Source organism: Alosa alosa, chromosome 2 (genome assembly GCF_017589495.1).
Source record: "Alosa alosa isolate M-15738 ecotype Scorff River chromosome 2, AALO_Geno_1.1, whole genome shotgun sequence".
Classification (NCBI taxonomy): Eukaryota; Metazoa; Chordata; class Actinopteri; order Clupeiformes; family Clupeidae; genus Alosa; species Alosa alosa.
The window spans coordinates 2,120,476-2,137,812 of record NC_063190.1 but is presented as its reverse complement, the minus strand read 5'-3'; the positions used below and the strand labels follow the sequence as shown (position 1 = coordinate 2,137,812).

At 40.1% G+C, this 17,337-nt stretch overlaps 1 protein-coding gene across 2 annotated transcripts in view; it reads right to left on the bottom strand.

Annotated features, from left to right (window-relative positions):
• The window catches only part of slc8a2a (solute carrier family 8 member 2a), a 138,883-nt gene that overhangs the window by 9,406 nt on the left and 112,140 nt on the right, over nucleotides 1–17,337 (bottom strand). For both annotated transcript variants that reach the window (XM_048237603.1, XM_048237604.1), the window contains exons 6-8: nucleotides 15,395–15,844; nucleotides 14,882–15,246; nucleotides 9,754–9,857 (exon numbers count right to left, since the gene is read on the bottom strand). In XM_048237603.1, the coding sequence (XP_048093560.1) occupies nucleotides 9,754–9,857; nucleotides 14,882–15,246; nucleotides 15,395–15,844 (919 nt within the window). The remainder of the gene's footprint in view (nucleotides 1–9,753; nucleotides 9,858–14,881; nucleotides 15,247–15,394; nucleotides 15,845–17,337) is intronic.

The following is a 17,337-nucleotide window of genomic DNA, read 5'->3' as shown; positions in this document are numbered from 1 at the left end:
TTTTATTACACATTCCTGAGTAGTGGTAGATGTGTTATTTTGGAGAAGGAGGAGCAGTGTGATCTATCTCTCCAAATAGCCCATTCAAACAGAGCATTTTCAGAGACGAAGGGATAGAAAAATATCCCAGAAAGCTTAGTGAACAATGAATGCAGCAACCAATATTAGGCCTACATTTGTTTAAATGTGAAGAACGTCTTTGTCACAAGGAGTTTTGTTTGTTGATGTCAAAACACATTTTTTAAATGTTTGTGGATCATTGCATGCTATTACAAATAATATTGAGACATACATCTGTGGCATTGTGGTAAAAAAGACAATAAAAATGTTGTTTTATACCTGCTATGGCCACATGCATAAAATAAACAATTTTATACTTTGGATCAAAACTTCTAGATAAATGAATTATTAGTAATCAATTAATACATTTTCCCTTCTTTATTGTGGTCTCTATTCAATCGATATCAATGGAAAAGCAAAGCAATCAGGTGACCATTTATCATCTGTGGTACAATTATTTGATTGTAAAATAGTTGCTAAGATCTGTAATGCAAGAATCACACACAAATTCACACTGACGTTGGCAGACCACAAGGATAGGTATTCTTGAGAACAAAATTAGAAATAAAATAAGATAAAAATCAGTGCAACAATTCTTACCCTGATTAAGCAGTAGATCTGCAGACAGAATAAGTAGATCAGCAATATTAAAAAAAAGATGTGATTTCATTGTGCAATATGGTAAATATGATTTACACACAGTTTATTGACAATTATTGGGAGGGAGCAACCTTTGATTCCTCTGGTAAAAATAAACAAAATTGACAGCATTTCAAATTTATATTTTCAATAGAAACATGGTTTATGCAGTGATTGGTGACTATCACCCAAACTGGACCACAAAACAATTTGACAATATTCTGTATCAATCATAGGATTTCTTGCACACATACAGACACACACAAAGACATGGACAGATTATCATGACCACGGGCCTGGACACAAACTCACCCCACCCTCAACACACATACACACCTACATGAATAACACTTGATGAGCCTATCTAGATAGGCTCATCAACTCCTATCCTACAAACCAGTGGGTTCTGAGGTACAAAATGTATTATTGCTAGTCTAGTCTATCCTGGACCAAACCATCACAGCCTATTTTCTTGAACTATCCAACATTCAAAGTAATGTTAGCCAGCCTACAGTATATCAACATAGCCTACTGATACAGATTACATTAGGTGTGTTTTTTCCAATATATGACAGGTAACAATTACATTACTATAGATTAAGATTTAGATACCTGATCCCAGTCCATTACAAAGAGAAACTTGTATTCACCAATCAGAAGTTCATGATAGTTATATGTGTGTCATGCTTTTGTTTGTGCGTGCTAAATATATTTATGTTCGCAATGATTCATCCATTTGCTGAAGAACACTTTCTTCTCGTTAACAGTTAGAACTATTAAGAAAAGATGTAATGTTATCTAATAATATGATAGGAAACAAAGTTGGCATTTCCCAGCAAGCTTTGCTCCGTATATTTTGAAAAGAACACAGCTAAAAAAATGAAAAAGTGATGGGTATAAATAAAACATTTTTGATAAACATATTAAGTTCTTAAGCAATTCAATATGGATACAGTACTTATAGGCTATGATGGAAACACTAAATCTAATAGGTGGAAAGGCGGTACACTACGAGGGGCCGTCTAGGCCTTAATTCATACTTGGTCTTACACACACCATCATAATCTTGCACATACACCACTATACTCATGCACACTCACTATTATAGTCATTTTACATGTATGTATGAGAGGGTATAGTCGTGTATGTGAGAGAGTATAGTAGTGTATGTGAAGGAGTATAGTAGTAAATGTGAGAGAGTATAGTAGTGTATGTGAGAGAGTAAAGAGTATAGTAGTGTATGTGAGAGAGTATAGTAGTGTATGTGAGAGAGTTTAGTAGTACATGTGAGAGACTATAGTAGTGTATGTGAGAGAGTATAGTCGTATATGTGAGAGACTATAGTGTATGTGAGAGAGTAAAGTAGTGTATGTGAGGGAGAGTATAGTAGTGTATGCGAGAGAGTATACTAGTGTAGGCTATGCAAGAGAGTATAGTAGTGTATGCAAGAGAGTTTAGTAGTGTATGCGAGAGAGTATAATAGTGTATGCGAGAGAGTTTAGTAGTGTATGCGAGAAGGTATAGTAGTGAATGCAAGAGAGTATAGTAGTGAATGTGAGAGAGTATAGTGGTGTATGCGAGAGAGTATAGTAGTATATGTGAGAGAGTATAGTGGTGTATGTGAGAGAGTATAGTGGTGTGTGTGAGAGTTTGCATGAAACGGAAGGGAGTTTGCATGAAACGGAAGGAGTTTGATTTCTCAGTTCCTGATTGGTTTGTCAATGTCACTTCTCTCTAGCTAGCCAATTAAAATCAAGGAAAGGGCGGGACCTACACTGTCAACAATGTTCGTGTAGACTTAGTGGTGGAGGAAAAAATCAGCCAAGTCCTATGTGACTAAATATTAAACTACTACTGCAAACCGAATGCAAATTAGGCTACAAAGACATGAGGGGTGCCTATGCTATTCTAATTGTCTAGGCTACCAGCTCCTTTTGTCTGGCGAAGTCATATTTTAGTGAACTGAGTCCTGAAAAATTGCTGCGGGACCTAGCATTTACACTGTCACCAAAGTTCGCATAACGTTAGTGGTGGTGGTGGTGGGGGATAAGCCAAGTCCTATGTGACTAAATATTAAACTACTACTGCAAACCGAATGCAAATTACAAAGACACAAGGGGTGACATATTCTATTGTAATGCCAGCTCCTTTTGTCTGGCGAAGTCATATTTTAGTGAACTGAGTCCTAAAAGATTGCCATTTCAGTTAGCTAGTTAGTTAACATTAAAGGTCCAGTATGTAGGAAATCATGGAAAATAAACTGTAACCATTCCAAAAATGATCACCATATGTTGTCAGAGAGTAAGGAAACACGATGAATTGAACTAATGGCTTTTTTGACAACATAACTCTAACACGTAAAACCCCGTAAAACCCATGAAAAAAAATGAGTTACGGGACGGAATCTCTTGGAATTTTCGTTTATGTTTTGAACGATTAATTCTGGAATAGCGTATTAATAATGGGCTAGTGCGTCCTCCTATTTGGGTTGCCAAATTAGCAAAGGCCAACTGTCAACAGCTGTCAGTTGTAGTCATGAACGCCTATGAGAGGCAGGGGAATTTCCAAATTTAAAACAAGAAACAAATTAAGTGGACATCGGAGGAGCTTCCTGAGATGGTGACGTCTTCGTCAAACGAAGAATATCAAGTCTGACGCAGAGCTGGCCATATTTCTCCACAACAGGTAGCCTAGGCTAAACTTCATCTGCATCGCTAACTTCAGCTAAATATGTTACGTTGGTTAGAGAGGTATTTTTTGTTTTCACTGTTTCCGTAATGTGTAGCTGGGTCATGGTTGGAGAAACGTTAAAGCAGCTGCAGGTCAACTAACGTTAGCTAAGACTACGTTTATACGGTGACGATGAAAAGAGAAGACGCAGAAGTGTCGTCTCGTCTTCATTTTTTTATTCGCGTTTAGACGAGCATTCTCAGGGGGAAATCTATGTTTATATGAAGACGCAAGAGTATGTGATATTCGATTGGATATGCATTCCAGACCGCTGGGTGGTGGTGTGATAGAACCCCGGTACGTCACGCGCAGACATTCTAATTTGACAGTTTAGCCAGAGAGGTAATCAAGGATCTTTGGTTTAGCCGTTTAGACGGAGACGCAACCCGGGTCGTCTTCAAAACTCTACACTCTGGAAGGAGTCTTCAGATTTTTGCGTCTACAAGCCCCGATGGCGGGGTCGCCGTGTAAACGAAAGGCACTTATGATAAAATATTTTGTCCTCTTCCTTCGCAATCGTTCTCGTATAAACGGCCCCTAAGTCTTCATTACATCTGGCAACCCAGAAGAGGCTCGCGTCTGGTAGTCTTGAGAACGTTCACCAGTGTTTTGATTTTGGCCTACAGAACGTTCGGTAACAATCCCACAAATCGCACCTTTAAGCCAGGCAGCAAAGACATGCTGCTGGTAGATAGTTTGGTAACCTAGCAACAATAAACACTTCTATAGGGAGGGAAAGTAATCTCATCGCCATCTAGTGGTTGCCTAGAGTTTAGCGGAGTGGATGGGATTTTTTTTTTAAAAATATATATATCTCGGTGCACATTGGGATCTTAATTTAAAGGAGAATTCCGGTGTGATATTGACCTAAAGTGTATTGAAACATGATACCGAGTGTGAACGTATGTCTCATAGCCCATCTCGGCTTGTCCCCTGCACTCCAAAATCTGGCGCTTAGTTAGCCGATGCTACCAACAGCTTTTTTCAATAGTGGTGCTTCGCATCGGGCTAGCCATGCAAATAAATCACTTCAGCAACTGGAATCCATGCATTTCCACTGAATTATTTTTGGAATCTGATCCCTTATCATACCTGTTCATTCTTACTCGTTGCTCGACTTATCGTGACTAAATTCAAGATGGCTGCAAACGCTAAACTTCGTGAAGATACTGTCTGTATAAATCGTCTTGTAAGTAAACTACCAGTGCTTTTTCAAAGTTCTCAATGTCTCGTTTTACATGTCAGGGGCCCTCGAAGTCTACCAATGAAGTGTGGAGATACATTGAGCCTCGTAAATGGGTGTAAAACAGTGATTTATTTGCATGGCTAGCCCGATGCCGAAGCACCACTATTGAAAAAGCTGTTGGTAGCATCGGCTAACTAGCGCCAGATTTTGGAGTGCAAGCCGAGATGGGCTATGAGACAAACGTTCATGTTTCAATACACTTTAGGTCAATATCACACCGGAATTCTCCTTTAATGCCTTCCATATGTTAGGCACTGGGGTCACCACTATTGCTTCAAGTGTTCATACCTTATGGACCTTTAGGATCAGTTGAATTGTTTTGAGTTTTTGTCGTAACACGGTGATAAGGAACTACAGCTGCATGTGAAGTCACATGTTTGGGCGCTTAATCTCTAACTGATCAATAGGCAATTTGTTTAACTGGCTTAACATATTTTTGTAATAATGGAACGTGATGTAAACCGCGTGGTGATAACCTTTATGTCAGGATAACTGGTGTTGTGCTTCTACTCACATGAAGAGCTAGCTGTAAGTATTAAGTGTCAATGCTAACCAGGCTAATAAACAAACCATGCTACCGTGAGTAACGTTGAAGGGTAAAGTCACGTGACTTCTTTTGTAGTTCGTTTATGAAACAAAAGGAGCAATTTCGATTTTCTTAAATAAGGCAAAATAGGGTCTGACATTTTCACAGTTAGAATATTATTCTTATTACTTATTACTTATTAATATTAATTATATTATTATTACTGTATAGACACTGAAAAATATTTTTGGTGGATAACATCTCTGATTTGGCTTCACAATATTTTTTTTTAAAATAGGTCTATGGGACTTAACATTGGAGCTGCTCTTCGATAGGAACGCAACCACTTGGGGCGCTGGTTTTCACTTTCCCTCCCTATACTCTTTGACTTGACCCGCAGCACTATGAAAGGAGCGCTGTCTGGAGCTCTGTTCTAGAATCTTTGGCTGCCAGTGCAAAAATAGCGATGTGGACACAGGCTCACGAGTCACTTGCAACAGCAGACAAGGTTACCAAAAACGTCTGCCAGCCAAACTGTTATGCACGTCCTTTTTGGAATGTTGCTGGAATGCTAGCTAACTGGCTAACTGCAATGGCAGCAATCTTTCAGATCTCAGTTCACTAAAATATGACTTCGCTAGACAAAAGGAGCTGGTAGCCTAGGCTATTAGGCTACAATAGAATAGGCACCCCTCATGTCTTTGTAGCCTAATTTGCATTCGGTTTGCAGTAGTAGTTTAATATTTAGTCACATACATGGATTTCTATGGAACGTCACGAAAACATGCGTGCGCAACCAAGAGGCAGAAAGCACCATAGAACAGCATAGAGCAATGCAAAAGAATAAAATGAGTTTTTGTGCGGAAAACGGCACCAATTCGAAATCACGATGGTTAGAGAATGTTAAATATGTTCAATATCCCTAACGGAATGCATGTCTTCACCAAAAATGACAAAATACGATGTTATAGTAATAATCCAAATGAACGTCAAACTTTGAAATATAGTCTGAAATGAGATGTTATGATCATTGAAACAACAGGGGTATACAAAAAAATCCGATTGTAGCTTACAGCAGCCGACTAGTCATCTAGTGGTTGCGTTCCTAGAGTTTAGCGGAGTGGATGGGATTTTTTAAAATATATCTCGGTGCACATTGGGATCTTAATTTAATGCCTTCCATATGTTAGGCACTGGGGTCACCTCTATTGCTTCAAGTGGTCATACCTTATTTTTAGGATCAGTTGAATTGTTTTGAGTTTTTGTCGTAACATGGTGATAAGGAACTACAGCTGCATGTGACGTCACATGTTTGGCTTTAATCTATAACTGATCAATACGCGAATTTGCTTAACTGGCTTAACATATTTTTGTAATAACGGAACGTGATGTAAACCGCGTGGTGATAACCTTTATGTCAGGATAACTGGTGTTGTGCTTCTACTCACATGAAGAGCTAGCTGTAAGTGTTAAAGGGACACCAGGCAATGTTTTCGTGTTAATTAATCATCTTCGTAAGTCGGTATATGGTTAAATGACTCATTACGGGCTTAATGAAGGCTCTCGCCCGCCCCTACTGCCTGTAGGAAGAATATCCCACTTGCAAGTTCGGTGTATCCTACCGCCGACCCGAAGCAGGATCAGTTTACAGCACAAAAGCAGGCTAACGTAAACGCTAGAGATTGTTGCAAACGTGTGTATAATGGCAGAGCCAGCGAAGAAGCAGCGAAAACCCTTGACGGAAGACGCAAAGAAAAGGAAAAGAGCTTCAGACCGAGCGAGGGGGAGTTCCGTAGAGAAAAAGCATCAGGCTTGCCTGGTGTCCCTTTAAGTGTCAATGCTTACCAGGCTAATAAACAAACCATGCTACCGTGAGTAACGTTGAAGGGTAAAGTCACGTGACTTCTTTTGTAGTTCGTTTATGAAACAAAAGGAGCAATTTTGATTTTCTTAAATAAGGCAAAATAGGGTCTGGCATTTTCACAGTTAGAATATTATTACTGTATAGACACTGAAAATATTTTTGGTGGATAACATCGCTCATTTGGCTTCACAATATATTTTTTTAAAATAGGTCTATGGGACTTAACATTGGAGCTGCTCTTCGATAGGAACGCAACCACTTGGGGCGCAGGTTTTCACTTTCCCTCCCTATTTAGGTTAAGTTTATAACGTTGTGGACGGCCACCAAGCGTCTTCTGCCTCGAGGCTGCGCGCGCATCTAGTTTTGTTGGTAAACGGGAAACCCGTGTATAGGACTTGGCTGATTTTTTCCTCCACCACTAGGGGCCTGTACTACGAAGCAGGGTTACTGGCTTATCCGGGTAACTTCGAGAGTAACTTGATCACGTGTGGCGTAACTTCCCGATTAACCCGTACTACGAAAGCTGGATATGCTTTAACCGAGGTATGCTGCCATGGCAATTTACGCTGCATCTCAAACCTGCTCCGAGCAGGTTATGTTCTTGGTTAACCCGAGGTTTCCATTAACCACACCCTTTATAAGTACCACCCCTCCACTAACAATTTCTCCCGAGACATGTCGGCGTACCTGGATGACCCATAGGCTACGACATTGGAGCACAAATCGTGAGGGACTCTCTTCGCAGGAAGAGGGGTTTTAGAGACTGCCAGAAAATATATATAGCCTACCCGGATGATATTCTCTATGAAGATATAGATTGTCAGCCGAGGGAATTCGTTATCTTTGTCAGATGATCTAGGAAGACATCTCATAGCAATGCCCGTCCGTGGACATTCATGTATTCCATCGGTGATGCAAGAATACTGTAGGCTATGTCCGAAAATAAATGTTTTCATTGACTAGGCCTACATGTTTTCATAATTAAGAAATATTAATGCAAGCTATAACTATATAAACCTACTATTCTGAATAATGTGTTTGCGTTTCATTTTCACCTGCTGCCATGTGCGTTTGGCAATGGTGTTGCATCTGAAATGTTCACAGGATTAGGCATAGCCTACACTAAATCAGTCAATGGGGGCTACTTAAACATTCAATTATCCTATTACTGTAATCTATATGCCCACTTCTAAATTGTGTTGCATCTGTAGGCATTTCTATGAACTCAAAATAGGCAATTTAATTATTTCAACTAATTTCAGACATTCCGCAAGCTATTAATCCTCTGTAACACATATTTGAAGAACAAGTGGAAATAAAACTTTACTTTTAGGCATTTAGGCTACCCGATTTGCAATACCTTGCCTTGCTTTGTTCACTGCCGACGTATTTGATTTTTGTCGTAGAGTGGGTTTTAATTCCTCATAACTTGGCATAATAATTGTGCATTCCTCATCCGTAAAATAAGGTGATCGCGTCATCGTTGAAAGTGGTGACTTGCGCTGCAACCCGCCCTTTATGTGAACGCCAAGACAAACTCCAATTAGGTTAACCCGGCTCAACAAATCAACTTCATAATCAGCGTCGTAGTACCGATTAACACCACTTAAGATAACCAGGTTTTGTCAACCCCGGTTTAACAAAGTAACCCTGGGTTACATCTGGGTAGGTTAAGCTCCCTTCGTAGTACAGGCCCCAAGTCTACACGAACATTGTTGACAGTGTAGGTCCCGCCACTTCCTTGATTTTAATTGGCTAGCTAGAGAGAAGTGACATTGACAAACCAATCAGGAACTGAGAAATCAAACTCCTTCCGTTTCATGCAAACTCTCTCACAGACTCACACACACCACTATACTCTCTCACATACACCACTATACTCTCTCACATATACTACTATACTCTCTCGCATACACCACTATACTCTCTCACATTCACTACTATACTCTCTTGCATTCACTACTATACCTTCTCGCATACACTACTAAACTCTCTCACATAGCCTACACTACTAAACTCTCTCGCATACACTATTCTACTCTCTCTTATACACTATTAAACTCTCTCGCATACACTACTATACTCTCTCACATACACTACCAAACTCTCTCACATACACTACTATACTCTCTCACATACACTACTATAGTCTCTCACATATACGACTATACTCTCTCACATACACTACTATAGTCTCTCACATACACTACTATATTCTCTCACATGTACTACTAAACTCTCTCACATACACTACTATAGTCTCTCACATACACTACTATATTCTCTCACATGTACTACTAAACTCTCTCACATACACTACTATACTCTCTCACATACACTACTATACTCTTTACTCTCTCACATACACTACTATACCTAGTATTCCTACTGAAAACAAAATATCAACATTTTAAACCCTTTACATTCATTCATATCAGAGCCCAATTTCCCCTTACAGTAATCCGTCTAGGCGTGCACGATTAAAATCCATGAAATTCTGGTATTAAGCATGAATTGTGGTAGCTAGTTTGAGGTGTGGGGCATGTGGAAGTGAGCCACAAATTTGTCAATTTCTGTTATTGTCAATGCCGTCATTGTTTACACAAATTAATGATAAGAGTAGCTCTTTTTCTACAACCCCCACCCCAACACACACACACACACACACACACACACACACACACTGACCTGAAATTCCTCTTTTCAGCCATTTGGGTTCATCAAGGATAATGTAGAAATTTTCTTTTTTTTCATGCTCATCAATATTAATAATGCGTACCTTTAGTATACCACTGTGAAGAGAAGAGCTAAAGTCAGAGGTGTGAAATCAACATACTATCACACATAGACAGACCGACAGGCAGACTGACAGACAGTCACTAGCCACACAAATAAGGCCGGTGGAATCTGGTTAAAGTACAATGTGTTAAACTCTGCAGCACATTCATACATACATTACATACATTACACATACAATACACATACTAGAACAGTGTTTATCAAACTGTATGCCTGATGTGCTGCAGGAAAAAAATATATTCAGTTTCTATTGTCACTGATAGTTAACAATTGGCTGAAATTGTAGATCTAAATCACATTTCATGACGTTACTTCTAAACCTTACTGACTATTACTGTATAGTGTTTTGCGTTTTTGTCCATCTATAGATATAATTTGTACTGGTCAAGGAATGTTGCACCTGTGTGTAATAGCCAACCTCAAACACGGCATTACAACATAGCTGCATTCAGAAATAGCAAAACATTTTGTCCTAACTGCCAAGGTTTATAGGTGAAAGGCTATGGGAAAACACTTAAAAAGGATGCCTAACCATGAACCTTACCCACCCCATTTTATCAGCAATAGACAGTCAGCAGAATACAATCAATATATGGTTTCACAAATAACCTGCAAACATTAATGTTTTTGATGGTGTGTGGGCAATAAATAGCAATGAACATGCTGTTTTTGTCATCATATATTTAATATCATGGTTGTGTCCTGTGAGATTTTCATACACAGTGCCCCTCCACATTTATTGACACCCCTGGAACCTGGAAGGGGAAATAAAAATACCTCACAAAGAAATATTATTTAACAAAAAAAAAAAAAAACAAGTGCCACAATTATTGGCACCTGCATTTAAAACTTTGTTAAGCCTCCCTTTGCCAATAAAACAGCTTGCAAACCTATGACATCCCATAAGGAGAATGCAAAGCAAGGGATTTGAGACCATTTCTCTTTAATAAATCTCTCCAGATCGTCCACATTCCTCAGCCCCCATGTGTGCATTCTCCTCTTTGACTTACCCCACTTTTTTTCTGTGGAGTTTCGATCAGTGGTCTGAGATGTAAATGGCAGAAGCTTGATTTTGTGTTCAAAATATTACCAACAGCCAATTGTATTGCTGTATTTGGTAAAGTCTGCTGTTTATTTTGATGTATGGTGTGTCATGTGTTGAGTGAAGAGTTTGTGAGATATTCCATCAAGACAAATAGGGTGTGAAGGTGGAGCGCTGTATGCAGAACGTACAGGCGTCTCAAAAATATATTGTGGAGAAGTTACCCCCATTTAAAATTGGTGTTCATGAGTAAGCCATAATCATCAAGATTAAAACAAAAAATGGCTTAAAATATTGTACTTATATTCACTATATCTAATGAATCTAGAGTATATGGAAAGATTCATTTTTTGAAAGAAATTAGGGGGGAAAATGAACTTTGCACAATATAAAATATTACACAATATTCAAATTTTTTGAGTCCCACCTGTAAATACAATTAAATCTCATGTGATACCTTCATGCCAACTGTAGGACCCGACTTTAAAAATTCCAACCTCCAAAAAAAAGTTTGAGATAAGCTTGGAAAACAAATATGGATCCCCGAACTCTTTTAAGAGCTTTATTCCATTGATATACTATTTGCTAAATGTATTTGCTCGCAAAACACAACAGGTGGTCTGCCTAACACCACATGGTTATTATTTTAATTGTGGATAATTCTTAACATATACTCGTTGTTTGCTTCTTTTGTTGATAGATGTTTGATGAATAACTTAAAGGAACACGCCACCCAAAATCAGTAGTAATATATGTTCTTACCTTAACTTTCACGAGTTGAGTCATACCTCTCCCATGTCGGTATGTGAACTCAAACGCTCTGGCGCTCGGCGCGAATGTGTTAGCATGTTGCTATGCTAGCGGGCTCTGCCGTAGCCGTAGAGGGAGTAAGATGGCATTAATCAAACACATCCATGTTTTCCCTACTTAAATACAGTTGCACAAGTAGTTGATTAAAAATGTTAGGTCACACAACATGAAACGTGACGATTTTCCAAGCGAATAAACAGGAGAACTACAATATCTGGCGCAATAGCACTTGGGAGTAGCCTACTTCGACCTAGGTAGTAATATTAATTAACACCTAATTGTAGATCCTATCCACCACAGAGTTTAGAATCCATGCTTGATTGACCCCTCAGCCTCCCCCTCCCCTCTGAGCTAGAGGCACACTAGAGATGCGCTGATGGGCTATTATTTCAACCATAACTGCATAGCAAAACTTAATCCATCCATCAGCAAAGTTTTTTGACCAATTTTCAAAACCGCACCCGCCCGCCATCCGCTGTGTTTTAATTTATATGGAATGCGGCGCTGCTGAGGTGAGGCTAGAAAGCTCTTGCCTGTTCTTTCTAGAAAGACTGATCCAATGCAGCAAATATATTAAAAGGCTAAAGTCCTACATTGGCTATGTTGTAGCCTATATCCCCAGAATATCAGCAGCAAACTCTGTCTCGCAAAACAGTCTCCAAATAAAACGCACATCGGCCTGTTGCCTAGCCTATTCTGTGTGCCAATATAGCCTATCGTCCAAAATGCTTGATTGCATTGCATTCTCCACATTTTTAGCTACATTTTCATGTACCACATCAGCATTTTTGTTCCGTGAATCTTTTGTAAATTGCTTTACAATAGCGTCGGGCCCTTGTCAGCAGCCTTCGGCTTGCCTCTTGCCACTATTCACTCCTTCTTCGTCCGATGTAATTTCTGAGTCATCTACAAGATGTTTACACACACACACACACACACACATTCACCTCTGTAAATAGAACCAACTTGACGTTGACTTCAACCTGTGCTATATCCTAGATGAGACTGCCTGGGTTATTTTGTTTCGATATCAAACACATAGTAATTGTAGCCTTCAGGTAATAGGCATTTAAAAGAGAGACAGAGTGATATGACTCGTATGACTTCTACAAGCTCAATAGCATCCACAGCGGAAAAAAGAAGGTAAGAAAAAAAGTCGGAAAACTTAGAAGGCAAGCAAGCAAGTTTGGCGGTTATAATGTGAACATGCACGTTGCACTGTTGTGCGGTGGACTTTCGGAATGAATGGAGTCGGAGTTTCTTTAATATCGAGGCGCTAGTTTGTCCGATCATCATGAATTGCGCTGTCTGTCTGAAAAAGACACGCTCTCTTCCCATGCAGCCAAAATGAATGGGAGTCTTCAGAACAGGCTTGTCATTGTGTCACCCCGTCATGCCAGTGCGTAAAGTAATGTGAATGACTTGTTATTTTATCAAGGATTTCTTTATTTTTGCAAAAAATAAAGTACAATAGGCATTAATTAGTAGGCCAGCAGCATGTTGAATTGATTGATTATGTGCCAAATTGCGTTTTTTATTACAATGATAAAATTGTAAAAGGACGTGACCAAAGCTGAGGCAAGCCTGGCAATAGGCCTATAGGCCCGACGGTAATTGTAAAGCAATTTACAAAAGATTCACTGAACAAAAATGCTGATGTGGTACATGAAAATTTAGCTAAAAATGTGGAGAATGCAATGCAACCAAGCATTTTTGGACGATAGACTATATTGGCACACAGAATAGGCTAGGCAACAGGCCGATGTGCGTTTTATTTGGAGACTGTTTTGCGAGACAGAGACTGAGTTTGCTGCTGATATTCTGGGGATAGGCTACAACATAGACAATGTAGGACTTTAGCCTTTTAATATATTTGCTGCATTGGATCAGTCTTTCTAGAAAGAACAGGCAAGAGCTTTCTAGCCTCATCAGCAGCTCCGCATCCCATAGCCTATAGGCCTATATTAAAACACAGCGGATGGCGGGTGGGTGCGGTTTTGAAAATTGGTCAAAAAACTTTGCTGATGGATGGATTAAGTTTTGTTATGCAGTTATGGTTGAAATAATAGCCCATCAGCGCATCTCTAGTGTGTGTGCCTCTCTCTCGCTCAGAGGGGAGGGGGAGGCTGAGGGGTCGATCAAGCATGGATTCTAAACTCTGTGGTGGATAGGATCTACAATTAGGTGTTAATTAATATTACTACCTAGGTAGAAGTACTCCCAAGTGCTATTGCGCCAGACATTGTAGTTCTCCTGTTTATTCGCTTGGAAAATCATCACATTTCATGTTGTGTGACCTAACATTTTTAATCAACTACTTGTGCAACTGTATTTAAGTAGGGAAAACGTGGATGTGTTTGATTAATGCCATCTTACTCCCTCTATGGCTTCAGCAGAGCCCGCTAGCATAGCAACATGCTAACACATTCGCGCCGCGCGCCAGAGCGTTTGAGTGCACATACCGACGCGGGAGAGGTATGACTCAACTCGTGAAAGTTAAGGTAAGAACATATATTACTACTGATTTTGGGTGGCGTGTTCCTTTAATTTAGTAGTTGATTGGATACGAAGGACAATTTTTCTAGTCATGCACATTTTTAATGACGTCACGTGCCGAGATAAGGAAGCACTCGCATGTTGGTGCATAGCCTACTTGAATTGGCATTTAGTTGGTCCACCACGCCTACTCTCGCTGTTTTACAGAAACAGTCATGTTTCCCCATTCAAAAAAGCATAGCAATTAATGCACCCATGGCTTCCAATGCTCCTGCATGCCTTTCCCCCATTTGCACTCGTACCAGCAGTGCTGGACAAAGTGTGAGCACAATGGTCCTTATTTCCCCACTTTCATAAATAATTACATTTGTGGCTGGTCCTTGTGGGCAGACTTACTACATTGTGTTCAGGCCATGTGCTGTTAATATGGTCTCATTGTCAGATGGTCAGATGGATCATTATTCCTATATCAAATGCATGTGCTCAAGTAGCCTAAAGACAGAACATGTAATTTTTAAATGAGCTTTGTGAACAAACTGTATATTGAGGATGGATTGAGAATACAATATTGAGTAGAGTACATCTGGCTCTCACAGTTTGGTCGCAAGAGTTCATGGTCATACTAATCAGTGTTATTAACTGAAATAGTTCCAAGCCTGACCCTCTTACCTTGTCACTTCATTGATGAACTCTAGCTCTCCCTGTGTCTGCTCGTAGTCTATGCCATGGCGGGCTGTTCCATCCTCTGTGTGATAAGGCACTGCAACAGTGCCCCTTACTCCTGAACTTCGTGTAACTGTCACTTCGATTGTGCCAGAACTTTCGCTGACCCTGAGTTCCTTCTGAACGAATGAAAAGATGCCAGCATGGTCATCATCCAAGATGGTCACCATTGCCAACTGAGGCTCTACCAGCCTGAGCTTACTGTTTTCTACCCCATCACTACTTGGGGGACCTTCTCCCTCTCGTAAGTTGTGCAGACGAACAAAGAAATGCTCATCCTCTTCAAACATTTCATCATCGATAATACCAACCTGAAGAGCAAAGAGACAGATGAGCAAAGAGTCTGTTCTTCCTCCGGCTATCTGGCAAACTAAATATAAGCGTAATTTATGTCATGTTATTTTTCTCATTCTAGTGGTTAAACATCTTTGGTACTTTTACTCCTTCAATTCATCTCACCTTGATCTCTTTCCTTGTCTCCCCTGGTTTGAACTCCAGTGTTCCATGTGTATACTGGTAGTCTGCCCCAGCATTGGCAGAGCCATTTTCTGTGTTGTAGTCCACAAGGCATGTACTGTTGTTTGTGCCTCTCTGAAATGTTACCCACAAACTGACAGTTCCACAATTTTCTGAGCACTGGTACTGCGCCTGTTCAAAGGCAATGCAACTGCAATTGGCCAAGTCCTGATCTTCAAGTGAGGATTCAGCAGCAGCTCGCCGAGCCTGACCAGCTGCTGCATACTTCTTTAGAACATTGCCGGCCCCAATCATCATGCGGGTAGCCTGAACACGGTAGAAAGCCCGACTTTTGCGCTGTGCCATCATTGTGGAGTAGTTTGCCATTTCAATTAATTGGTCAAGGTCTTTGTCTGGGTACTTCAACCGCAGGTCTTTAAGCATACGTATCACCTGTTTGGGAGAGAGAGCATGCACATATAATAGCTAAAGTCAACAGAAGCACAGAAAAAGTGATCGCAACAGCCTCAGTTGCTACCTATAACTACAAGGTAAAGGTAAAATCAAGTCCAACTCCACTCTCTCCCTCTCAGTGTGGTAGACATAATCATCTGGAGAATAAAGGTGATGGTACGTGGACACATACGTTTTGGACAATGTTCCCAAGATTACTGAAGAATGGTGCTTGGACACGTTCCCATGGGCAACAAATTTCTTAATGATTTTATTTGAATTTTTAGATCTTCCAATCAAATGACTAGTAGCCAATCATTTGACCACCTGAGAGTGTTAAAGTGGTAACACTTTATGGCGGCCTTACATTGTACGATTTTGGTCTGTTTTCACAGTCGGCAACTAAATTTCCAAAGTTGGACAGAAATCATGGGAGTTGTACTGGAATCGTGGCGCGCTCCTGTCTACTAGATCGTTAAGTGTAAGGTGCCAATCTTAGCGGTTCTTAAGTCAGTCGGAGTCAGTCTTTTTTTTGTTTTGCCGTTGCGACAATATCAAACATGTTTCATATTACCGCAAGTCTTTCTAGTCGTGGCTCATGCAAATAGTGACGTGAACAATATAAAAACCAATAGTGACCTCTCTCCAACACCAAACAGGAAGGAGCAAAGTAGGCGACAGCTGTAGCAAGAGACCTGATGAAACCCATTAATAAGATAATTTGTTATTTTGTTTCTTATACATCATTAGTCGGCTCTTCCACGTGACAGAACAACTCTATATTGGTTAGGGATGTCACGCATGAAACAATGCTGCAGAAACACGAAAATATGACTGAGTTTAGTAGGCTATCATTTCAGTTCTTGTTGATATCTATTGCACGATGGCTAATAATAATTTAAAGGAATATAGTTGCAGTCTTGCAAATAGTGACCCTGCAAGATCCCTAGTCATTGCAAAATCATAGTATGTGACTTAAAACTCTATTACTTGTCTTTAGATGTGAGAGGGTCTGAGACTGTAGTCTTTCAAAAATCTTTTCCAAATCTTTGCAAATCTTTCCAAAGTCTGTCAGTGTAAGGAGGGCTTTACTTGAAGGTATCTACATAAGAGTGACATGACACTGTCATGACACATGGACCCGAACCCTAACCCTATCCCTAACTTGTCATGATGAAGGACTGAGGTGGCCACCCACATTTAGGGAAGTGTGCTACTGGATTAGGTAGTGTCGAGGGAAGAAGGTGGCAAGAGACAACAGTTTCATATAAAATTATAAGACTTTATTTTCCATATACAAGCAGCAGTGTTGCACGGGCTGCCCGAAATTGAAGACGCAGTCATCCCATGATATTCGGGTCATTTGGCCTTTCGTCCTGGATTACTCAGTTAGGCAGAGCAGCCAGATCTAGGAAGACTGTTGATTGTTCCAAACTTTTCCTTTTGGGAATGATGGAGGCTATCGTGCTCTTCGGCACTTAAAATGCTCTTTT